General features: G+C 44.5%; 3 protein-coding genes across 7 annotated transcripts; all 3 read right to left on the bottom strand.

Moving 5' to 3' along the window:
* Nucleotides 1–494: 494 nt before the first annotated feature.
* On the bottom strand, nt 495–5967 carry smad4a (SMAD family member 4a). 4 transcript variants are annotated; one of them, XM_037483828.2, is made up of 11 exons: nt 5865–5967; nt 4225–4572; nt 3945–4119; nt 3738–3767; nt 3442–3645; nt 3210–3317; nt 2914–2964; nt 2640–2823; nt 2370–2538; nt 1877–2015; nt 495–1680 (listed from the first exon to the last, which is right to left on the bottom strand). In XM_037483828.2, the coding sequence occupies exons 2-11, from the start codon at nt 4462–4464 to the stop codon at nt 1469–1471; spliced, it is 1512 nt and encodes a 503-aa protein (XP_037339725.1). In that variant the 5' UTR covers nt 4465–4572; nt 5865–5967; the 3' UTR covers nt 495–1468. The 4 variants fall into 4 exon arrangements, with proteins under 4 accessions (XP_037339725.1, XP_037339721.1, XP_037339723.1 ...); XM_037483824.2 differs by lacking the exon at nt 5865–5967 and adding an exon at nt 5383–5814; XM_037483826.2 differs by lacking the exon at nt 5865–5967 and adding an exon at nt 5605–5814.
* A 2587-nt stretch (nt 5968–8554) lies between these two features.
* Nucleotides 8555–10168, bottom strand: LOC119226912 (bone morphogenetic protein 10-like). Its single transcript, XM_037485299.2, has 2 exons — nt 9829–10168; nt 8555–9609 (listed from the first exon to the last, which is right to left on the bottom strand). Exons 1-2 carry the CDS (start codon nt 10166–10168, stop codon nt 8555–8557), a joined length of 1395 nt encoding a protein of 464 aa, XP_037341196.2.
* Nucleotides 10169–11228: 1060 nt separating this feature from the next.
* Nucleotides 11229–23755, bottom strand: arvcfa (ARVCF delta catenin family member a). 2 transcript variants are annotated; one of them, XM_037485313.2, is made up of 16 exons: nt 23264–23755; nt 20264–20440; nt 19254–19864; nt 17222–17700; nt 16949–17132; nt 16732–16849; nt 16380–16548; nt 15632–15649; nt 15434–15505; nt 14453–14580; nt 13962–14112; nt 13685–13877; nt 13277–13388; nt 13100–13187; nt 12285–12343; nt 11229–12120 (listed from the first exon to the last, which is right to left on the bottom strand). In XM_037485313.2, the coding sequence occupies exons 1-16, from the start codon at nt 23282–23284 to the stop codon at nt 12028–12030; spliced, it is 2673 nt and encodes an 890-aa protein (XP_037341210.1). In that variant the 5' UTR covers nt 23285–23755; the 3' UTR covers nt 11229–12027. The 2 variants fall into 2 exon arrangements, with proteins under 2 accessions (XP_037341210.1, XP_037341211.1); XM_037485314.2 differs by lacking the exon at nt 15434–15505.
* Nucleotides 23756–24462: the final 707 nt, after the last annotated feature.

Here is a 24462-nt window from a genome sequence, read left to right as displayed (position 1 = left end):
AATCTAGATTTGTGCAGAGCAAAAACTGAAATCATTCAGTTGAGAATTAAAACCAAGCTTTTCTAAGCAACATTACAATGAAACAATCTTTCCACTTTTCAAACGGTATATTTGGCATCAATATGGCTTACACTTCCTCTCACAGTTTGTTCCTTAACTCAACTGCTGTCTAGAAAACTTAAGCGATAAGTTTTCCAATTTCATAAACCTTTCTTTATCCACAACTCGAGACGTTTTATATCATTTTGCCAGAATTGAGCTCAATGTACCTTTTACCCCTGCAGTGGGAAAGTGTTTGATGTGGAAAAAATACTTTAATTAGACATTTTCATCTATATTTAATGTAGGTTATTACTAGACATAGAAGTTATATAGGTACCACTAGTGATCATGCATGAGACTATAAAATAGGACAATAGTTTTCTTTACAAATTAATAAAAGTGCTAATGGACACTATTTGGGTGTCTATAAAAAAGGACAATCATAAATAATATTAGGGCAGGTTTTAATAACCTTTTCCTTTGAATTTATTTTAAAATTTGATTTCAGCAATATGAAATTGTAGATTCTCAATACCATATCTTCAACTGTTAATTTTATGGTGTTGAAAAGTTAAAAAAAAGAAGCTGAGCTAAGCTAAAACAGGCTTTTCAAATGCTCAATCAGTAAAAACTACTATTCAAAAGGGTAATACAAAAATAAGAAACCATCAAACAATAAGCAACAAAAGATATCGAAGATTAGATCTTACAAAAACATGAGTAACGATTAATATGATTTTACATAAATGGCCTGATTTGTGAGATGAAAAACTCGGGTTACATGAAGCCATAGAAGCACCAGAGAGCCAATGGAGGACTGGAAACGACACCCGGCATGTTCAGACAGGTCTTCATCCAACACAAGGCATCACGTTGTGCACAGTGCTGCTGGTGTGAAGCCTAATGTTTGCCCTCTACTAAATACTTTTGTCAGCATGTTCACAGGGTTATTTTGGGCGTAAGATCTTAAATGTTGAATTGTTTATACAAAAAAAAAAAGAGTGAGTGTGAATCATTTCATGATTTACTCTCCACACTCTTGTGGTTACAAATTGCATTTGTATTGCACCAAGGCTGACTTAATAATTGATGGGGGCTTTTACACCTTTTTCCATTCTCTTGGCAGCATGTTTCCAGAGTACTACCACTCCTCCCAGTGGACGCCACATGTTCATCCAGCTGTTGTTTGAAAGTCACTGTCATTTACACACCTGGAGTCTCCCTCTGTATACCAGCAACCGCGTGTAGATCCGGATTTCAAAGCAGCGGGTTTGGCGCTTTCTGCCGCCCTTTAAGTCCTTGTTCATGCTTCTAAAACCTACTCGAGCATCGCCCCCGCCGCCGCAGGCCCCCTTATGCACCTCCGGCCTGTTTTTGGAGGGGTTTGTTACAAAGTACAGCCTCCGTTGTTTTCTTTTCGTTTTGCTCAGTCGAGGGGTTGCGGGTCAGCTATGGGCATGGTGTGAAGAACTTCATCCAGTAGCTGGAGAGCCCGGTGTAAATGGATCTCGATCCAGCAGGGGGTCTCCTTGATGCTTTGCCGTGGGTAGTCGGGCCCCCAGCCTTTCACGAAGCTCATCCGCAGGATGCACAGCCTGCGCAGGTCATCCACCCCGATGCCTGCAGCAGCAGACAGACCTGCAGGGGAATTACAGTCAGTCAACTTTTACATCGATGTCGTACAATAGGCCAACGCTTGCAGATGGTCTTGGCCTCCTGCAGTTCAAGTTTGAAACGCATTCGGGGCAGACACACAGCAGAGTAGAAAAACGCACAATGCAGTGCGATAATAATGCACTTGGTGAAGAGTACGAGCAGCGGCGTGAACACTCACTGATGGCCGGGGCGATGCCTCCCACGGAGCCGGGCCCGGGGATGTTTCCGGCCACCGCCGCCGCCTGGGCTGCAGCTGCCGCCTGGGCCGTCGCCGCCTGCTGCTGCATCTGCCTGTGGCACTGCCGCAGGTCAAACACCTGGCAGGGGACAAAGACAAACGCTAGAATATGGCCAAACGCGAGTCACTGAAGCTTTTATTACCGTCAAACTGCATCCCAGGTGGAGTAACGCACATTATAGATACACATTGTGTTGAAATGTATGACAACAAAAAAGGGAATGAGACGCACGTCTTATTTGATTATAGGTATTCTAAGTCTCAGCCTACTTTCATTAACATAAAAGAATGTAAAGCATGGCCCCATCTTACTCACATTAATGGGAATTATTGATGCGCATGTAATCTAAATGTATGCCGAGAATTGGCTATTCGGAAATTCGGACTGGATTGTTATGCTTTGCATTAAAAGGCCATTGTACTGCAATGTCACCTTAATGTAAGCGCTCGGGTAGATCTTGTGAACTGCATCTCCAGGGGCACGTCCGGCCTCTCGATCCAGGTAATAGCTCTGCACAAACACTGCGTGATCACTCAAGCAGCGCACCCAGACATCTCCTTCCCCTTTGCACTCCAACTGCATGCCTTTGCCAATGTGAAGCCTTAGAACAAGAAAGGAGAGGGGGGGGGGGGGGGGGGGGGGGTATTATACCTACGATATTTAGTCAATATAAATTGCTTGAAGATTCAATGTGAAAAATACCTGGCCCGCTCTATGTTCTCTGTCCTGTGGACATTGCTCAGCTGACCCAAGCAAAAGCGGTCCCCTCCTGAAGGATCAACGTAGCCGTCCACGGTCACTATCGGACACGTCGACGGCACCTTAAAGGTCTCCCCAACTTGGACGTCCATCTCGAAGTACGCAATGGAGCACCAGTATTCTGGAGCTGGAACAGATCACCACACAACCACGGGTCAAACTGGTTACACTTACATTAAACATGTAGATTTTCTTTCATCTGTAGCTCAATGCTCACCGGGGTGATTGGATATTGGAGGCTGGAACGCAATTTCGTTGGTAACAGGCCCTGCAATATCATTATCGTTAATATACAATTCTCAAAGTACACCAAAAGATGCAACATGTTGTCATGCAGCACGGATCATGCTGCAGCCAAGCTAAAATAAACACAGAAACGCAGCAAAATCTCTCACGTGTATACCCATCCAAACATTTCAAATCAACTTTTTCTCTATCATGATTCAATCAGATAACAGAAAGGATAAAGACTATTTGCAACGTTTGATGTGAGCAGCCTTTACATCCACTTACAATAATGCCCTGTGTGAGGCATGGGGGGATGATGCTGGAGGTGCCCGTTTTGATGTTGTGGCACTGCAGGGGAGAAGCTGCTGTTTCTGCTCCAGCTGGGGTTAGGATCTGTGAATATAAATAAAATAGTTGTGTTGCCAATTGTTGGAGTCTGTGCAAGTCTTAAACGTGAATAAGAGAGTGAATCTTTCGTGTTCTGCATAGATATGTAAGCCGCTGTGTTGTGTCTCACTTGAGGGTCCAGCGCTGATGGTGGAGAAAGCGGAGGTTGAGGCCGAACCGCTGCCCTCCGACAGGGGCAGGAGAGCGGAGTTGATGAAGGAATCGTGTGGACTGGGCCTTGACGGGGGATGCTGGATGGTCTGCAGGTGGCTTTCAGAGCTCGAGTGAGATTGCTGGTTGTCATAGTCATACTCATCCTTGACCAGGAGGGGAACTACATGATGAAAGCAGACAAAAGGTCAAACTAAAAAAAAACATCCGAAACAGTTGAAAAAGCAAACAGGGAAGCTTTGGGACCGGGCTTACCTGAACTTGAAAGCGTCAGCCCTGATAAATCTGCAAAATGTGGAAGAAAGCAGAAAATCAATAGAACATGGCATTTACTCAACATAACTGCGCAAGGCGCTAAATCATTCATTTAAATGTTTGTTATCTAACCCTCACAATCCTGAAGTGTGTCTTTATCATAAATCTACATTTTTCAAATACTAATAACAAACTTCGGATGCTTACCAATGCCTGGAGAGACGACCCTCTCGTAGTGATATGGGTTGACACAAACATTGTCACATTTCAGGTCAAAGGCATACTGGCAATATTTCACATGTTTTAGCTCATTCTTGTGTAGATCAGGCCATCGCCACAGTCGGGCATAGACAACATGGGGAAAACCTTTGCGCCCTGCCACCTAAAGCAGAGCGATAAAGACACAATGAGATAGTTATTGCTTTCTCTTACAGTTCCGAGGAGCATACTGTTAAACCGACACGGCGCTGCATATCTGCTCCTTTACCTGTAGGCGTCCATCCAAAGTTCTCTGTATGGTCACACACTTGCTAGGATGAGCTCCATTTGTAGTGATGGCTGTGATGAGGGAATCAAGCTCATCTTTCTTCTCCTTGAGCTTCTTCACCAGACTCTCGATGGCCCGTTTAGCAAAGCTTTCACTCTCCCCTCCCTGTCGGTGGCACATCAGGCTATGCACAATGCTCAAACAGGCGTCATTACTTGTGGGTGTGTTTGTGATTGACATCTTGGTCCTGTGGGGGTTTTGTTTTAACCTTGGGGAGATGTTTTAAGTTGTATCTTTTATGCCTTTACTGGTTTATCTGTGACAGGGAGAGGACTGCACCGTGGCAACCTAAAGCGGAAAGAGACCATCAATTCACATCATTATGATCACAAAAAGCAGCACTCAATGTACACGCTGTGGATCACCATGACCAACGCTCCGAAAGAGATGGATTTATCGTATTATTCAATCATCTTCAAAACTAATGTAACTTTAAATTCACAGTAAAAGAACAGCAGCCATGGTAAAATACTTTAAACTTCCCAAATATATACAGATATACATCTTTTGGGGGATCTTTCATGTTCTTATAATTCCCAGCCTCCTGTAAAATGCGTCGATGACTCCGCTAACCTTTATTTGTATTAAATTGACAATCATTGCACAACAGTTGACGTCCATTCAAGCATAAGTTACGTCTTGGGCAAATTTAACCATTACCGAAATAAAGGCGGAGTTTCAAAACAAAATATTCGCATGGCACAAATTACTGTGCTTACTTAATTAATGTAGTGCAGTTAAATGGACATTAGGGAACAGATAGGTTTTCACAGGAAACGCAACAGTTAGCTAACGTTAGCACAGATAGCTAAGCCAACGGTAACTATTACGGGTAACGTTGAATGTACATTTCCCAACATTGTCTCAGTACCTTAGTGTGCAAACCCAACTGGCCCAAATTATACTGATCGCCACGCGACTGAATACATGAATGCATACATATTTTAGCATGACAACCACGGCTGAGGAGCATTAAGCTAAACAACATTGCTCGGCTAACGTTAAGTGGACGTGATGGCATTAGCGACCGCAAGGCATTCCGTAGCACACCGATAGCGATCGTTAGCTCGCTCGTCCCATACTATTAGCAAAGGTTACCTGAACACGAACGTGCTGTGGACTTGGTGATTTATCCGCGCCGCAGCGTCGATAAAAGTGGCCCGAGGTGATAAAGGAGTGGCTTCAGCTACTTAATAGTCGATGGGCTCCCTGGCGTTTGCTATCGTGCGTTGACGATATTTCGGCTAGCAGAGACGCTAGCAGCTAACTTAGCTAACGCTACAGACCATCCACCTTTCTATAGACGCCCAAATCCGTTACCTCGTGAGCTGTTACAGCAGCATGAGAGTTACGTGCGTACCAGTGTTTGTATAGTCCAGATCAAAGTGGAACGGTGTGGAAAAAATACATATTAAGAATATCCCAACACATTTAAGGTTAACTGGCCACGAAAGTAAACATTATCCCCACCCACCACAATCCGACTGCGCATGCACGCGTGAAAGGTGACAGGCGTGGTGCGGCGTGTTGTTATCGTTTCAGTTAAGAGAACCAAAAGCCCCGACTAATCAATTACATACATCGGTGTAATGAAGTAACGTTAAACCAGTTATTTGCCAGGTTTGGAGATGGATCTCTTGCATTGAGCAGCCCCGAGGATTGTAGCCAACATCTGACATCAGCAGAAACATTCTTCACACTTCTTAACAGTGTCCTCTTTTACGCTGTGCTTTGCTGGGGGGGACAAATAAAGGATCAATACCATGATAAAAAAAAAGGCTGCCTTGAGGACATATAGAACCTTATAGAACACTATAGGTTCTTCATCCTAGCAGCAGTCAAAGTCATAAATGAACACCTTTAATTATATTTTGGGGGATTTCAATTTCTTTCCTATGTTATCCATATTTTTTTATTCTTTATTGTAATGAATTTTCATGTCTTGTTATGTCTACAATTTATTTCTATTTACATCTACATACATATACAGAAAAAAGCATTATGTGCATTTGTATTTATCCCCCTCTAAACACAATTGAAGCAGTTATTACAGAATGGAAAGAATATGGTGCACAACAAGCTTGCCAAGAGAACGGTTTTATTTTGACTTAAAGTCTCCCCCTTCAGGTTATAACATAGTAGGACATAATCTAAATTTCCAAAAAGTCCCCTGTCCAATTCTATCTATTGCTTCTCCATATCTCCTGATGTGATAACCCATGTCTGTAGGATTTATAGTTGGCCTCCTCTGAATAGAAAGCTTTATTGAGTGATGACCATAGCTTCCATGGCCCAAACCTGCTCAGCAGTGTCGATGACATTGACCCTGTGAGAGTTACATAAAGCAACTATACATAAACATATACATTTTAATGCATTCATTTAGGATACATTATTTATTTTTTTTAATAAGTTTACTAAAGCACTGTTAGCGCCATGTTGAAACAGAGCAGTGCTACACTATCAAATTTGATTTGATGTTCATCTCCTTGTCCAACATCTTTAGTACATTCTCAAAAATACAGAAAGCCATAATGAGAATTCAATTAGGAAATCCATTTGTTCAGCGCCAGTGGATGATATCTCTGCGCTGCACACTTGGCTTGTGTAAATCTGTGTGCCGACTGAGGATCCCATTAAGTTTGAAAGTTCAACAGTGTTATTCCGTCGTTGTTATCTGCTTCCGACTGTTAACAAGCAGAAGCGAGGTGGTGAGGTGACATGTCATTTTTCCATTTGTATGGTTGCTGAGGTCGTGTGATAAGGGCCCTCAGCATGCCCGTGTGTCACAAATGGGAAGCGGGAGGGTTCAGAGGGCACCGGTCAAACCCGATGGCCGGCGTGCCGTTAGAGCACGTTGGCGCTGGAGACCTGGAATCTGACACCACCTCACCTCACAAATGCCGCCACTTGGAGTGGCTTCTCATCCTGAGTGACGGTCTACAAGACTCCAGGCTCTGACACCTCGTTATCGCCGCGGCATGGAGGCACGCGAAGCGAGGCCCGCCAGGCATGTGACGCGAGAGGAGGGGGTGGAGGGGGGGGGGGGGGGGGATTGAGGTTGTTGTTAGGGAATGCTATGGTTACCTGACAAATGACACAGGGTTTACAAGAGATCAAAACTTGCTCCGGGACTATTTTAGACGTCAGGTTTTTTATTTTTACAAGCATGGTAACATTAATATCGGTGCGAGAACCAAAAGCGGCGTACGGACGGCCGGGGTGTGAGGAAAGATTTCACAGCGCTTGACAGAGATGTTTGGTGCGAGAAATTGTTCAGACAAGAAGCCTCGAAGAGCTCCGTGATACTGTGAAAATCCACTCCCGGTGAAAAGACAGAGAAAAATACATTTTCTTTTCAAGTTTGGCAAGCAAAAATGAGGAAATGCGTGTCATGCTATAAATCATTTCCAACATATCACAGGGCTCAAAGACAAAAAATACAATTTACAAATCTGCAGCAAGTGTATTCACCTATGAATCATGTTGGCAAGTATATCATTCAATTACAATTTAAGAGACTTTTCCTATTTAAGAAAAAACGTTCTATAAGTAGTGCAAATCATTGCAATCTTGTTCTTTTATTTTTGAATAAGCTGAAAAGAGTGTTTGAAATGAGAAGTCAGCGATGATGCATTTTTGAATGATGTGAGAACACTCTTCACTTTTGTCAGATTTAGTCTTGGCACTGAGGGTACATCTTTTGTGCTTAGATCTCTCACACACATGTTCAAATTATTCAATTACTCTTACTGTTATCAGTGCTGCCGAACTGAACCCTTTGACTCGTCCCAAATGACAACAAGCTCATTTCATCAGAAACACGTTGCATAGACATTTTTACCCGAATGTTCTTTTCTCATTTCTTTTTTGTCCCTGTGTGATGCAGAACTGAAACCATATTTGCAAGAGTATGGCTTGTGATTGACAATGAATTGTAGAACTTATTAAAAGTGTCCTAAAATACAAAATAATTACAAATAAATAAAATAAATCATGACGCACAGCTTTATATTCTACACTAATATAACATAAAACAATTTACCTTTATACAATTACAAATGTACATCCTGTAGCACAGACTTGTGTCAATTTCTGAATTAAAAACTACTCTAGACTGGTGTTTTTTACACAACACTGTACTGTGGAAACAAGCACATGACACAATAAGAAGATAGATAGGTAGATAGATAGATAGATCGTAGTGTTTCTCAGATGACGATTGAAGCATCAGTGCACAGTCTCTATCTCTGGGTAATAGTTCTCAGGGCTATCTACAGCCGCACTCCGCCACCACCATCCCCTCATACTTGTGGTTGAAAGTGATCACCCCGTTTTCGTGATAAAGGAGTGAGATGGGCTCCAACTTAGTGGGTACACAGCAGGCCCGTGACGCTTTCCCTGGACTCTTATTGCTCAGCAGTGTCTGCACTATGGCATGTTTGGTAGGCGAAACCTCGGAGGTCATCGGTGGGTTGCACACACCGTTGCACTCATACGCCTGGTAGCCCAAAGGTTGGATGATCCAACTATCCCAGCCGATGTCTCTAAAATCCACGAAGAGCGGGGTCCTCTTGCACGACTCGCTCTTAACATTGCGACGGATTCGGGGAGGTGTGTCATAGATAAGGTCGGACTGCAGTTGCACGAGAGACTGTTTGTCCCAATCGTCCTGGTAACGGGGGGCGGCGTTGTGATTAACGTGCCCCCAGGAAGCTCGTTGGCTCCGGGCCACAGTTCCGGGAAGGTCATTCTCGTGCGTAATCATCTGGTTGAGCTCTTGTTGCTCATGCTTGTGGTCTGTGCTCTGATCATCCGAGAACACAATGATCACCGCGTTGTGCCGCCCCCCCAAGCTCCTGTCGACATCGAGCGCAGCCAACGTCTCGCCCTGCTCTGTGACCCCTTGTATGGCCCCTTCGTCCTCCGACCCCAGACACGCGACGTGGACCTCCAGTCTGTGAGTCGCACACCCTGGCTTCCGCCAGAGAGCCACCACATGAGTCAGATCAAACGACACCCAGCTGTTATCTCTGGCACGGATCTGCTTTGTCACCAGTTCCTCCCAATCCTCCATCTCCACCACCTCCTCTTTATCCCTCCTCCTCCCTTCCTCGCCCACCTCTTTAGTCCAAACGACGTCCTTGAGTATTTTGTAGATGGTCACCTTGCAGTCAATGCCGGCATGTGGTCTTTTGGGCTTGTGGAAGAGGGTGAAAAGGCGAAGCTCAGCTATGGTTATGTGCTCGTCGTGGCTCATTGAGAGGTTGAATAGCAGGGGGAATATCCGTACACCCCTGGCCGTTACGCTGCCGGGGGAGGATTCTGAAATCAAAAAAAGAACAAAAAAGTGTGTGTTTATGCACTTTGTCGTTTTTTTCGTGACTCATCTCAAACTAAGTTAAATATTAAAATGCACAATCATCAAATACGCGTAAATGCTGTTTGTTTCTATCATGATGCTACCATAATCATAATTGTAAACGTTACTCTGATTTCACAAAATCAAAATCAATCCATTTTTAGGGTCAAACAAATGTGTACCTTCATTCTTGAAACTGCGCACAACGTTGGCTGAGGGCACCGCAGTGGGGTCGGAAGCAAATCGGTTGTACAGCTCCAGCATGTACTCCGGTGGCTCCTTAGGGGCGGCGGGAGGCCTGGTCCGGAGCCTCGGCCTGGTCTGGTTCACTGTGGACAGAAACTGGCTCAGGAAGTCCTGCGCATCAAGTAGCGGATTGTCAATCACACCCAGAGCGACGGGCCCCCTGTGATGGTCCTCGGGGGACCTGATGGGACTGCTCAGGCTCAGGCCGATCAAAATCTGAAGAAGGACGTTGACAGAGCGGAAAAACCCGTGGTTGGAGAGGGCCGACATGGTCATGGTGGAGCGGAGGAAAGCCGAAAATCCAAAGATCCAAAGTATCAGACGGGAAGGCGAGCGAGGACTCTTCTTTGTTAAAGGACAACAGGTTGCTGGGCGCAGAGAGAACACAGCTCTGCCCTTTGATGATCTTGAGGTTTGGTTCTGAGGGCAGGGCTGTGCTGTCCAATGTGCTGTGCTGACATGTTTGGAGATGTCACTGAGGCCCTGCTCGGCCCTCCTCTCTCTCTCTCCCCACCAGGAAATCGTGGCTGTCCATAATCTATTACACTGATATTCTGTCTCACTGCGATGTATGTGGCACAATGCCAGAACCAAAAGATATAACCATCATACTTTAGTATGAAATACATTTAGAGAGTGGAAAGTTGTTGCAACCATATTCACCAAAAAGTGTGAGGAGTTAAGCATTTGGGATTTATGTTGGGCCATTTTTCCATTACCAATTAACAGTGTTCTTCTCTTCAATCTCCACAAGGCAGACTCAATGTCTCTGCTAATCTGATTTTCATATGCCTACTGGTTATGTTTTCTAATAATAGCTGACAAAAATTAATGCAATCATTGCTTATTTAAAGTAAGAAATAACTGACTTAGAACAAACATGCTTACAACATGAGACATTCATGTCTGACGTACATGCAGATCATGAAGATGTGGATCAATGGACGCACAGTAAATTCTTGTATCCAAAATGCCACCACGTATGCGAGTGAGGCCTGCAGCCTGCGCAAGGCAACATGACTAATGCCAACGCATTTCAGTCATCTCTGGGGTTGCGTGCACCACACAAGTTCTGAAGTTCATAATCAGCCCTCACGGCTATTGCGGATATGCCGTCATGTGAGTGTCTTGACAGCTTGTCTCAAAGTGCGAGAGGGAGGTTCTATCAGGGGCCCTTCAAACGGTTTCAGGGGTGAGCAGTGAATGGAAGGGGAAAAATGTCTTCTTATTAACCTAGTTATCAAAAGGAGAAGAATTCCGTTTCAATGCAGTTCAATCTAACGTTAAATAACAATCTGGTCTGTATTAGAAAAAGAGTACATAAATAAAAGTGAGAAATGATGCACGTCATTTATTATAATTTTTCATTCAACATCGCAATGCAAAAAGGACCACTGCAAAGCAGAGTTTTATAGAATGTAGTATCACTTACCGGTACTAGCTAATGCACATCAATAACCTTATTTAATAACATGGGTATTACAATAAATATTACAATATAAATACCTTCATTTCCAATATTAACAGTCCTTTGTTACACATTTACAATCCCATTCCGCCTATCATCGAACAAACAAAAGATTTGCTTATGACTGCACCGTCTAGTCTAATGGCAGGTTTGTCCAGAATGAGCTGAATTCAAAATAAATTGGTTGTTTTTGACGACTAGGTCGATAGTAGCCCTAATCCTAATGATCTCAAATACTGACCAAAAATATTATTAAAAACAAATTGTATCAGAATCCTCTTTAGCCCAGAACCCATGGGGATGGACAACAACAGATTCACATATCATACTTGTTTAAATTTAGATTGTACATGTCATATATTCTTTGGAGTCATGAATCACCACAGTTTGCATATTTAGGCCGATTCAGATGTCATACATAATCCATCATGAGGCGCAGGCATACAGTACACCATCCTAAATGAGAAATTCTATTAAATGTTTTGCCAAATAACCTCCAAAATAAATACATGTAACTGTTTAGCACGTTATTACCAGTGAACAAAGGAAATTATTTTGAACTGAACACGTTTGTCTGTCTGTACAAGAATGAGCCAATTGCACAAATCTGCATTTCACCAACGGAAAGTGTCTCAGCTGGATTTAACCGGCTCCACTGGCTGTGTGTTCACACCCAGGAGTCCAGTGGTGGAGGTTTGTTATCCATGAGGCCCACTGCAGGTCTGCCAGCTCTGATGAAGTGTTTTCTCTCACTTATCGCCTGGGTAGAGAAACATGCAAACAGATTGTGTTGGTTCAATTTGCATGAAATAAATTGACGGTTTTAATTTGCATCACTGAAGTAATGATTTACAACAAAATTCTGTTTCAACGGCTACAGTTTCTGATTGTGCTCAAACCTATTCAGTGCCTTTAAAAGATTACCTGGAGAGTGTCTCTTTCCACAACCGGCCCTTTTCCATCTCCAGCTCTGTCATTTGGCTCTAGAGTGGAGTATACAACAGTCGGGGAAAAATTATAATAATATTAGCTGTAGGTAACATGGAAACGGGGCGTCTTTAAAGACAATGAGAAAAACAAAAAAGATGCAAATCAGTTTTTTACTTTTAATGAAACCTCTGTAAATAAGTCTCAAAGTGCCCGTTTCCAAAACAATTCACGGTAAAACCTTTAAAAACATTTAATTTCTTTAGTGCTGTCTCCAGCAGCACCATTTTTCACTGAGACAAGATATCAAACACCAGCAAAGCCTCACATTAAGAATGCTATTAAATTAGACAGAAATACCAGTAGGAGACACCCATTTACCCAAATTAATATTTCAACGGGGTTAAAGGTTATCTCTCAATTCATAGAGACACTTAAGCAGAAGATTCATGTTTCGTCAGGAAGCTAGAGGTCGCTCTTGACGCGGGGGAAGCTGGTGCCCTTTTGGAACAGCATTCAGATGAAATGTGAGCAGTGATGCGTGAGCCTGCTCTGCCTCTGGGAGAGCGTGTTCAGGCTAATAAGACAAGGCTCTGAACTGATAACCTTGGCAGCACATCATTGGCTTAAGGCTGTGTTACAGAAGAATATGGTCTGGGACAGAAAAGGCCCACTTCTTTGTCCCTGACATGACAAGAACCACGGCTAGTTTTGTTTAGTTTAGGGGTTTTTTGAGCTAGAGGACACTTTGCTCATTTAGATGGCTCAATAACATTTTTATGAGGGAATGCATGCAGTGATGATTTGCTAACCTTGATTTTTGTCCATGAGAGGCAGGGTGATGTCATCGCCGCCTTGCTTTATACTCTTGGATTTTTTAGTCCCTCCAGTAGTTGTTGTCTTTGGAAGACCAAAAAAATGTATGTCAAACGAGTGTTACTTTTGTTTGCATAGGCATGCCACACATCTAGGGAACGGCAACGAAATACCTTAAAGTGGCTCTTGTTCCAACCAGCCTTCATCAGAGCTGTCCTCAGGTCCTTGTAGGCCCATATTGTCTGAAGCACATGGGAAGCTGCCTTGGTCTCCCGAGCCACTTGGCTGACAACAAATCATCAGACATTGCGGTAAACAACAGAGGACAGCTCAGAGACAACATTGTCCCATGGATTAAAATCCTTTCCTGATTGCCCTGGGATATGATGCTCATAATATCATGAGCTGCTGCAGCGAGGCTGATTCTGAAGTACAAACCGATACAGAGCCGTGGCTTGCAACACGTTGTAACACCAACACTGATTCTACTCTTCACTTAGTCGGAGGCTGAAAAATTCAAAATTCAAAAAAAGTTAGAAAAGTAGTACAGTAAGGAAATACGTTAAAAGACATTGAAGTACCTGGACTTGTTGATGGCAACCAGTTTCTGCACCGCGTGGCCCTGTATGAGCGCTCGGGCGTTCTCTGGGCTGTCGGTGATGATCTCATGGATGGTGTTCAGAATGGACACCACGGTATCCCCCTCGAGATTCTTCGCTGGGTGCTGCTGCCCACATGGCAGATTACCGACAAGGTCCCTCAGAGCGTAGCTCCCTGGAGGACGGAGAGACACGCAGAGCGCAGTTAGTGTGCAGATGCAGAGCCAAGTGTGCGCAGATGAGAGTTGCAAGACTGTACCTATTAGGTCTTTGTTCCTCCTGTCCATTGCCAGGTTGCGAAGAGCGATGGCCACGGCTCGCACCACTTTGTCCACGTCAGAGCGCAGCAGCTCCACCAGAACAGGCAGTCCTTTCTCTTTTCTCACCGTGGCCCGGATGTAGCTGGACCACTACAAGAGCAAACACAAAATACAGCTGAGAGATGTTTGGGAGTAGCTGGGATTTGCCATTATTCAAATCTCAATTAGCCACTCACCCCCCTACCTTTACAAAATCACTAACATCACCACAAGTATACTATAAATACCATATCCTAATCCTGAGGACACAAGCGCACTATGAGAGCAGCCATGGGGATCTTACCCGGATATAAACCGAGCCAGCAACGCGTCACTCGGCAACTAAATCAAATGTAATGCTTCCATTTCCAGCTTCATAGAGATGTTTAATGTAGTTTGGGATGCTCGCCATGATTAAAGTGTAAAAACTAGAACTTTTCCATCGACTCACAGCCCAGTGACCCGCAGCGAGGTTCTGCAGCGCCCCCGCGGCTGCCTCCAGGGTGTTGTGGTTCTGACTGCAGGTGAGAAGAGAGAGGTAGAGCCTCACCACCTCTGGCTGGTACAGCAGTTCCAAGCCTTTGAACGGAGAGGCAGAGAAAGTCAGGTGATGACATGCGAGCAGAGGTAACGCACCTGCATCCCCACCAGTGGAGAAATGCTTAAAGAGATGATGTTGACACTGCTCTAGGCAGGCAAATATGTTGATGAAAATAATGAAAGCATAGGCAAAAATATGACATCTCTGTCAGAGCCCTGCAGAGTTAGTTTTTGGTTGTTGTACTGAGCCAGTAGAGATTGCTGGACAATTGACAAAGCATCAGGGAATGTAACATGCTGGACATACTGATTTGCATTCACTGACTGGAGTGTGGGGGCCATGAGCGTTGCTTTGATCTCTGTTCAAACAGCAGCCGGACTCACATAAATACTGTATTCAGCACAGTGCACATTACAGATTCCCATGTATGCATGCATGCACGGCTGAAAACAGCAGCTTCAGGGTAAAGATAGTTTAGGAATAGCAAGTAAATATAGATCAGTGTCAGGCAGTATCTTGAGAGAATACCAGTTCCTGCCAAAGAATGATGTTCCCCCTCTAGATGTTGCCAGATTTCGTTTAGAGGGTCATTTGGTTTTAGTGATGTAACCCTCCTCAAGTAGTGCAGGTGCTCGAGTGCGACTTTGCATTTAAAATTAATTGTCTTTGAAAGCCATGCCAACATCATGCATACAAAGCAGATAACATAACGCAGAAAGCGGATACTGATGCTCGATTATAGTGCTGTATGATGATGATTAAGACGCTTTTCATCGTAAGCTCAAGGTATAGCCTACTTATTTCATGACGACAGTTGTACCACAGTCACCATTTGTGTTTAAATTTAAAATGTTTCATGTGAGTTTTATATTACATGTAAACAGTATATACCTTTCATTTGCTCTGTACGTTTTGGTAAATCCAATGTACCGTATTTCCTGTCCAATAATCCCTTTTTCCAACCTGCACATTACAGACACATACATGCACACAGATACAAACACTGTTTTTTTTTATTGTGTCAGCAAATTTGATGTTAAATTACAGAATCACTACCAAGAAAATAATCCGAAGGACGAACGCACTGACCTTGATTGAACCACTCCTCTGGTGAATGCAGTTCAAAAGGAAAAGAAGAACAATGTCAAAGACTAGATTATGCAGCAGCATAAGACAGAGGATGTGGTGACTCACTGGGGGGACTGACAGTATCGGGTTGGCTCACAGAGGGATATGTCAATTTTGTCAATTAGCTAAAAGGTTAGTAGTGGGGAAAAGCCATAAAAGTTTAAATCACAATTAACTCTAATCCTATTTTTTCTCCATTAAGCTGTGTCCTGCAACACCAACTGCTGCAGCCTATTAGTTACTGTATAACAGCAGTAATTATAATTATAACCTTTATTGGGTTATGCTTTCTTTTTCAGAGTTTTTTTTTCAGCTCAAATACCTTAAGTTGTGCCAAAAAAACGGAGCCATTAAGATATAAACAAGCAAATATTGTAACCTGTCACTCCTCTTACAGGGCAAAATACAAATTGTGTGCATGCGGGGAAATTAAATTACTCATTGGCACAAAAATGGAAAGTGATGTGTCATGTGAAACTTCAGCTCACAGCCAAAACATGGATACTATTGAAGACTAAGAAATGCATGTGTCAAGGAGAAGACAAAGTAAAACAAAGAATAAATTCTCTAAAAACGATTGAAAATAGCATTTTTTTGCAGCCCAGGATGCTAAAACAGAAGCACTGATGTGACTTGATTGCGCACACACTACCAGATTTAAATCTCTAATAGATCATGTTGATGCCATCAAGCATAGCGGGCAACGAACCTTTGGGTCTTTTCCCTCCAAAGCAGTCGGTCTCATTCTTCTTCTTCTGGTGTCCCACTGATCTCATCAGATGACTAGCATGGGGTTCCTGAAATCGCTCCGCTCCCGGAATCTCTTTGTGAACATGATAGGACAGGTTTCGCAGGATGCACACGCAATTCTCCACTGACTGAATCGAGGACAACAACAGAAGATTTCAATCAAAGGTGGCCTGCAGAAAAGTGTACAGCAGCAAGTGAATTTCTGCAGAGTTCACACTATTTTGCACAAATGTACCAGCGTGCATGGTTTGGGATGATAACAATGATATTTCTTTCCTCAAGACCCTCAAGAACTTCAATCAGTCAATGACCTTATTATCAGTGTCCTTGTTGACAACAGCGGACTGAAGGGCGTGCAGGAGCGCGTCCACTAGCCCCTCGCAATCCCTCAACCTCTGGCGAGCCTCCGCTCCATCTGAGCTCACGTTCCTGCAGTAACAACTTTGTTAGCAAAGCTGCAAAGACTCCACCATTGGTCCATATTCCGTGGCTGTTGGCATTCGTTTCCGCGAGTGGAGCAAAGGTTACCTCAGACATCCCGAGGTGTTCTTGAAGACGGTGTTCCACTCAGCACTCAGCAGTTGTGAGGGGTTGGCTGAGTCTCTCCTACATCCCGAGTATGGGATGATGATCTCATCAGTCAGAGTTTGAAGCCCATTGTTGATCACCATCATCTTCAGTGGCTCATGTGAGGAGAGGTTCCACAGAGTTCCTACAAAGGAAGGAATACAAATGCTTTGGAGGGAAAAATGAGGGATTTCAAGTTATTGCTCCGGGAAAAAGTGAAAATGTCAGCAGTACCTGTGACTAACTCTTTGACCTCAATGCTGCTTGACTTCCTCATCAGTCTGACTAAAGCTTGGATGCCATCGCAGTTCTTGATGGCCATTTTGTTATTGTGGTCTTTTCCGTAGGATATGTTGCGCAGAGCCCCGCAGGCCTTGCGGTGGACCTCAGGCTTCGGGTGGTCCAATAATTCCACCAAGATGGGCACCCCGTTGAGCTGGCGCACCTCCTGCTTGATGCGGTCGCTCTCATAGCACAGGTGCTGCAAATAGGCGGCGGCGTTGGACTTGACTGGGTCCATCGGGTGGCTGAGCATCGATATCACCTCATGCAGGTTGGGGTCCCTCCAGCGCGGGTCTCTGCGGATGCTGTCCAGGCTGACCATGCTGCTGCGTTTGTGGGGGAACTGCAGGGTCTGTGCTCGGCACATGGCCTGGAAGAAAGGATTCAGGTTCCCCTCCAGTTGGGCCATGAAGGCGTCATCGTATCCACCTCTGAGGACACAGAGAAAAAAAAGCATGCACGCGCGTAAGGGTCAGGCCAAAAACTAAAAGGCAGCACACAAACACCAATATGGAATTGTTAGGGCCTCTGAACCTTCAGTTATTCTGGCTGTTTAGACCTGTGCTCGGGTTGAAGCTGGGCCAGAGGATTGATTGGAATTAATGCTGTCACACATCTACACCTTACCAATGAAATGGTTATTTTTCCTGAGCTTGTTCTTGTTGGTCAGTTATTTGCTGTGACAAAAAGATCAGAGTTTGGTTCAAATGGGACAAAGGACGGCTCGGCGTTTCCCTAAACTGCTTTGTGTCCAAATGCAATGCAAATTGTCTCCTAATTGACCAAATAATGATAATAATAATAATATATTATTATATCTCAATCCAAATATAAAAGTTGGATTTATCTTTGCATCTATTTACCAGCAAGAAAATGAACACGTGTATCTCCCAAAAAGTTAAACTATTGTTTTCAAAGTGTGTGTGAAAACAGGTTTAACAGCATCTCTCATTCTAAAGGACTGGCTTCAGGGATTTTAACAGCATAAGTTGCTTGTATCTTTTGTTTACAGTTCTGTCATTTCATAAGGGATAAGGAAACGCTTCTGGCAGGCAATAAAAGGTGAAACCTCCTTATTTATTGACTTTGCAGCCGGCTGCCATTCCCGATTGGTACCAGCTGCTACTTAACTGCAGTCCATATGTCTTTGTGTTGTCCAGGGTGACTCACGGGACAGAACAGAGGGCACCACCGGGTGTCTGTGCTGCTACAAAGTCTGACGTATCATTTTTACAGCAGGTCCTCTGTGATCAAATTGGTGCAGTGTTGATTTGGGCATTGTTACTACTGGTAATGTGTCAGCACACAACACTACACACACACACACACACACTCTTTCTTTGGCTATTTTGGCAAATCCTCAGAATCTGTCCACTTTTCAGAGCTGAAAAGAAATGGCACTTCAGTCGGATTATTGGCAGTGCGTTTTAGTTTTGTTGTCATTGACATGAATAGGGTCAAATTGGTCAATTGATCAAATTGACTTGGTGTCGAGGAATTTGGACACATTAGCTTTACATATGGTAACAGTTGTCAGTCATTTCCTGTTAGAAAAACTGTTGTACAATAGCAATGAATGTCAAAAGTGAACAACCTTGAGTTTAGACGAGGCGGTTAAAGCCTTTGTTAAAGGGGATACCATTATAAAGGAAAATACAATATTAAAATAAAGAATAAAATAATGATTTTTGTAGATATTTCAGTAGACACAGACTGAGGATGCGTTCTGACGGAAAAGGATTTTGATTGACCTCAATCAAACAGACAGAAGTTACGTCAGTGAAGATTTCCGACTGACTGACAAAGCAATAGATTAGATTGATCATTCTCTCATGGCCCTTTGAAAGGGCTGAATACATAAAGGGCCTGGTGTTTGACCCCACATCTAGGTACCATGGAAACCAAAGAACATGACACCTGAAACCTGCTTACAGTCGTCCCCCGAGGGATCAATGAGGTGTAATCTAATGTTCCACCCTGGTACCTGGTCCTGGAGGGCTCCCTGAGGAGCTCCATGGTGGTGATCGGCCTGAACTGGTGGATCCCCCCCAGTGTTGGGTAACTGGCAGCCGGGCGCTCCGCCTTCGTGTCCGGAGGGTTTTCTCCCCGCTGGCTGAGGCCGTCCTCCTCCGCCTGGCTGCTAAGGCCTGCCGGAGCGTAGCTGTCCCTGAGGAAGGGCAAGGTGTAGTGAGCCCCGGGCTGGAAGCTCTTGGCGGGCCAGTAGCCGTGGACGGTGGCGCGGGACAGGCTTCCGTAGCCCGCCGCGCATACGTCCCCGCCGAGGCCCCTGTAGCTGTCGGGGAGGGTGTACACTCTGCTCTGCCTGTCCCGGCTCACTGGCTGATGCCCCTCGGGCGGCTTCTGCACCGCCGGAGGCTGAGAGGGCGCCGTGGTGGTGCTGCTGGTCGGCGTGGTGGGTGTCAGAGGCTCGGCGGGTTCCGTGTTTGCGGCAGTAGGATTTTTACCCTGGACATCTGGAGTCGGGACATTGGGATTGGTCGTGTCAGATGACGGGAAGTCCTCCTGGCGTGTCTCTGAGGGTTCTTGGGCGTCACCGGGGGCCTGTTCACCCTCTTGTTCCACGGGCTTGGACTCCTGAAAGGATGGACGCATCACAACTGTTAAAGCGGCAAGAATCTCAACAGAACTTCTCTATGGCTTTATAATCCCATTGTCTTCTGAACGGTGTTTACAGTCACGGTTACTTTCGGTTACAGTGTGTGTTTTATCTACCATAAAATGTACAGCTTGGACCATCTCATTTATCCATGATGATCCATCATCATTATTTCAGCACTTTCATCTACCTGTTAAGAAATGTATTTAAGATCACGGCCATAACGTTCGCTGTCATGACTGTCAAACTAGAGTTATTTTTAACTCTGTGGTCTTTACCAATTGAATTGAATACTTGTCAAAATAGGGTGTCAGCAGGTGGTGACAAAATCAAATAATAACATCAGCAACCCCGAGCGTCATGAAGAAGTCAAGAACCTCAGTGTCTGTCTGCTGCGGCGTGTCAGTCTCCGTGGAGCTCTCATTGGTCGAGGTCATCACGGAGGCGATCGAGGTGGGCGTATCGAGTTCATCGTTGGCAGTCGGGTTATCCAGAGTCGCCTCCCTCGCCTCCTGTGACAAAGAGAGTGGAGGAGGCCCCTCTGAAATCTGCTCCTGCATGCACACAAACAGAAACAGATTGGACTGTCACTTACGGTTGATTCAGCATTATTTTATTGTGTTATTTACACAATGTTTGCATTTGATGCACAACAGGGAAAAGAAGACGGGCTGGATAACGCCATGGCGGCACACATTGTTATTAAAGCTGTCTTCATTTGACAAGGGAACTGCATCTGATGAGGAGTTGTGAGCAAAGTCAGCATTTGACAGCGCAATTCATTTATTACCATATTATTTGAAACATGAACTGAAAACTGATAAATGCCAATGTACACAGTAATAAAATGAGACCATCCGGATGATCGGATATTTTTTCTCAATTCCTGTCTGAATGTGCCTCCTTGTTCAGTTCATTTAAAGTAGGGAGGGGAAAGCAGGGGGTTTTCAGAAGTGATCTGTATGGGCCAGCATGCCGCAATATATCCTAGATCAGGCCATTACAGACATACATAATATTTGTGCTTCAATCCCTCTAAACAGATGTGGACCTTTTCCATGTAAGCATGTATAATGGTTTCCCCTCAGCAAAGTAGCCCACAGAGAGATGGGATTGGAAGTTATTGTCACTGAAGTTATTTGGTGCTAGACTTAATTTGCCACCACTGCCGCGTGAATCAATAACCCAGCTGATCCTCCTGGTACAACATGTAGATATTTCTGCAATTGCACACTTGTTTGTCGTGACACTTGTTTATTTCAAGCAGAACTTAAATCCTCGTTTTCTATTCAACAAAACGGGTTTCATCAACCAGAGTGGATGAATTATTCAGCGTCCCGGACGGACTGAGACACGTCCAGAGGCAGTGGGAAGTCTTTGACTCTAAACACTTTATATGCAGATTCTCTAACAATCGTCCCATTCACTTCGGCACGTCTACAAGAATTTGCTTCCTTGCACAATTGATCTCAATCAATAAACGATTATCAGGCACACCTCTTTATGGCGAACAGTAATTCAAACGGTCCATCAGACAGAATTAGAAGGCTTTATAATAGAAAGAAATCAATTCCGTTCCATCATTTTTTTTTTTTACCATTTCACGGTTTTAATTGCTTATCCACTCTAAATCAATTTTTGTTTTCGAAAGAAAAAGCTCTTAAATTTTCCAAACCTCCTCTTTCTGGGGCTGCGACATTCAACCCGAACAAGAGCTGAGAACTCAACTCCACTGCGATAAATCTGGCCGCAGTGAACAACTGGCTGGACGTGGAGGCAGAGGGCTTTTTCCTTTTCTCCAAGCACAAGGGCCCCTCGTATCCGTGTGCAAAATGTGTCGGAGGCGCGAGGAGAGGAAAAGAGACACAATGGGGGGGGGGGGGGGGGTTGGCAACAGGGACATGATCCAGCCTTAAGCCCCCCCCCCCTCCGCCCCTGCGGGAGGTTGATTGGATTTTGTTAGGCAGCACTAAATGAACGCGAGGCCCAAAAAGCAGACGGGCTACTTCTGCTGTCTACCAGCAGCTGGATTAACAATTTGGAGGACAGTAATAGGCCGGACAGGGAACTTTGTGCGCCCCCCCCCCCCTCTGATTCCTGCTCCAGGGAAGGCCAGTGCCGCTGTGAGTCAAGACTCATTTAAATAACTCACTGCACCATCACTAACCAAATGTGCTCACAGAGCCAAATAGGTCGAGATGAAGATTCTGAATGTGACTTCTGCTTCAAAAAAATAAATAAAGAACTGTAATTAAAGAATAAATGTGGATGTTAGATGCAGCAATGGAAGGGACAGAATGGCGTGATTAGCATCTGGTTCCCGTCAACTCTCAGTATTGAGGCCATCCTCAACCAGGCTATTATTTCGGGAGACACACAGGGTCTGATCAGATGCTAAGTGAGTTCACATTTTGGTGAAGGGCTCAAGGGCACAACGGGCAGAAGCCATGATTCAAACCTGTCACAAATCCGTATCAGAAAGCAAAGATGATTTCAAAAATGAGCACACTGGATCGCAATTGAATCAACATGGCGAGTCGTTCAGTAGTGATCAAACTCAGAATAAATCAGCTTCAACACACCGTTTGTCGTTTTCAAACAGCGGGATTGAACAAGTAATGCTTCCATTGGATAATTGAACATGACATCAGCCCACTGATGTCAGAAGAGGTTAGTGACAACTTTGTCACAACTCATCTGTTCTCCACTATTTGTTGAATCAGAAATGTGTCTATTTGTGTCTTGAAATCTACATAATTTGTCCCTGAACCTTGTGAATGAAAATGTAACAGAAACGACCCATGCAATTAAACGATTCATCTTAATTCAAAATCAGTCCATAATTCAACCTGGCCGGTCGATAAAGATAAAATACTTTAATTGAAACCCCCAAAAAAGGAATGGCGTTCATTCTTAAAGTTTCTATTTTGACTCCTCTGATCCTCAAATAGTTAAATGCTGCATGGTCAGATTTAATGTCTCTCTGATACATCATGGCAATACACTTACCAGTGTGTGCAGCATTTCCCCCCTGGATGAACAACCTCCCCCCATGATGCAATCGAACATTATCCCCTTTATTAGCTTGCCTATGCATGTTCACACATGCACAGCCGTGCACATGCAAACACACACACACTCTTGATGAAGACGTTAGCATTATGTCCCCGTGCACACAAGGAGACTGCACCGAACAGCAGTGAGATGCAAGGAGAGGAAGCAAGTCATGCCTCCTTCAATCACCATGACATAGGCGCAATGCAAAGCTGTGCAGGGCTACAGTTTTATGCAGGAAGAAAAAGAAAAACCTGATAGACAGAAAAAAAAAGAGGGAGGGAGGGTGAGGAGCAAACAGAGCCATTCCACCACACACTTACCTCTTTCACTTCGGCAGGCATTGCCAAATCGTCTCTGCTCCCCTGCAAGTGACGAACAAGATGTGTCCCCCAGTGAGACGTCTGTTTCTCTGCCTCTGCTAAATTCTTGCCTTGACTCTCCCTCTGAGCATTTGAGGCAGTTCAAACACGAGCAGACATCCTTCCACCCAGCTCTCACCAGCACACGTCCGCGCTCTCCTCCTCTCCCCCCCCCCTCCCTCTCTATCTCTATCTCTGTGCCTCCCTCTCTCCCGTTATTTCTTTTTCGCCTGCAAACACACACTAGACGAACCGTGCACACATTTGCTCAACACGAACACACACACACACACACACACGCTGTGAAGCAATAAATGCTGGGCTCTGTCTCATTACTGCACTCCTCCTATGATCTGTGCTGCAGGTGATGTGTGCGCGCTACAAGCAAGGTGCTGAATCAAACTGTGTGATGCTGAGCCTGTGAACAGCTTAGGTAAGTGCAGAGCCCTGCAATCATGCGCTCTACCCATATTTTCTGGCAGCCTTGGTGCGCAGTCAGAGCACACACATGCGCACACACACACACACACACACACACACACACACCATTCCCTGTGGGCTCACAAAGTAGATGCAGCTGGAGCAGCCGGCGCTGGTTCAGTCCTATGTCACCCATGTGCAGCATGATAAAGGGCCAGGGATGGATGCTCCATGAACAGAGTGCGCAGCAGCAGACAACTCCAATCTGGAGCAGCTTTGTTCTGCAAACTGCGCCAAACAAATAAAGACCCTTTTCACCACCCATCACTGTCAGCCCACGATTCTTCTGACAGCACCTCCTCCCAGCATTGTATGGAACAAACCTAACATTAAAGAAGGATTTTTTATAAACAAGGAATTGATAGGCGAGTGCTGCACCTGTTTTGGGGACTTTGTCACGTTAAAAGTTTGAATGTCTCAGTGTGGTTGTTTTTGTCAGCTCCTGGCTCTTATTCGCTGTGTCAGGTACTACATCATTTTTTGAATATGAGTCTGAAATAATAACTTGAACTGAAACAAAATCTGCTGCAAGATGGTGATGGAAGTCCCTGCAAAAAAAAAACCCATCTGGGACATTTTCCAATTTGCCATCAGAGAACCTGCACAGAGACTGAGCAACAATTCAAGTTTTTACCACATGATCTGCTTTCATCTCCAGACCAGCTGTCTAGCTTACAGAT

The sequence above is a fragment of the Pungitius pungitius genome, chromosome 18, assembly GCF_949316345.1.
Source record: "Pungitius pungitius chromosome 18, fPunPun2.1, whole genome shotgun sequence".
Lineage (NCBI taxonomy): Eukaryota > Metazoa > Chordata > Actinopteri > Perciformes > Gasterosteidae > Pungitius > Pungitius pungitius.
Note: the sequence above shows the minus strand (reverse complement) of the source record. Positions and strands in the feature narration are given on the sequence as shown.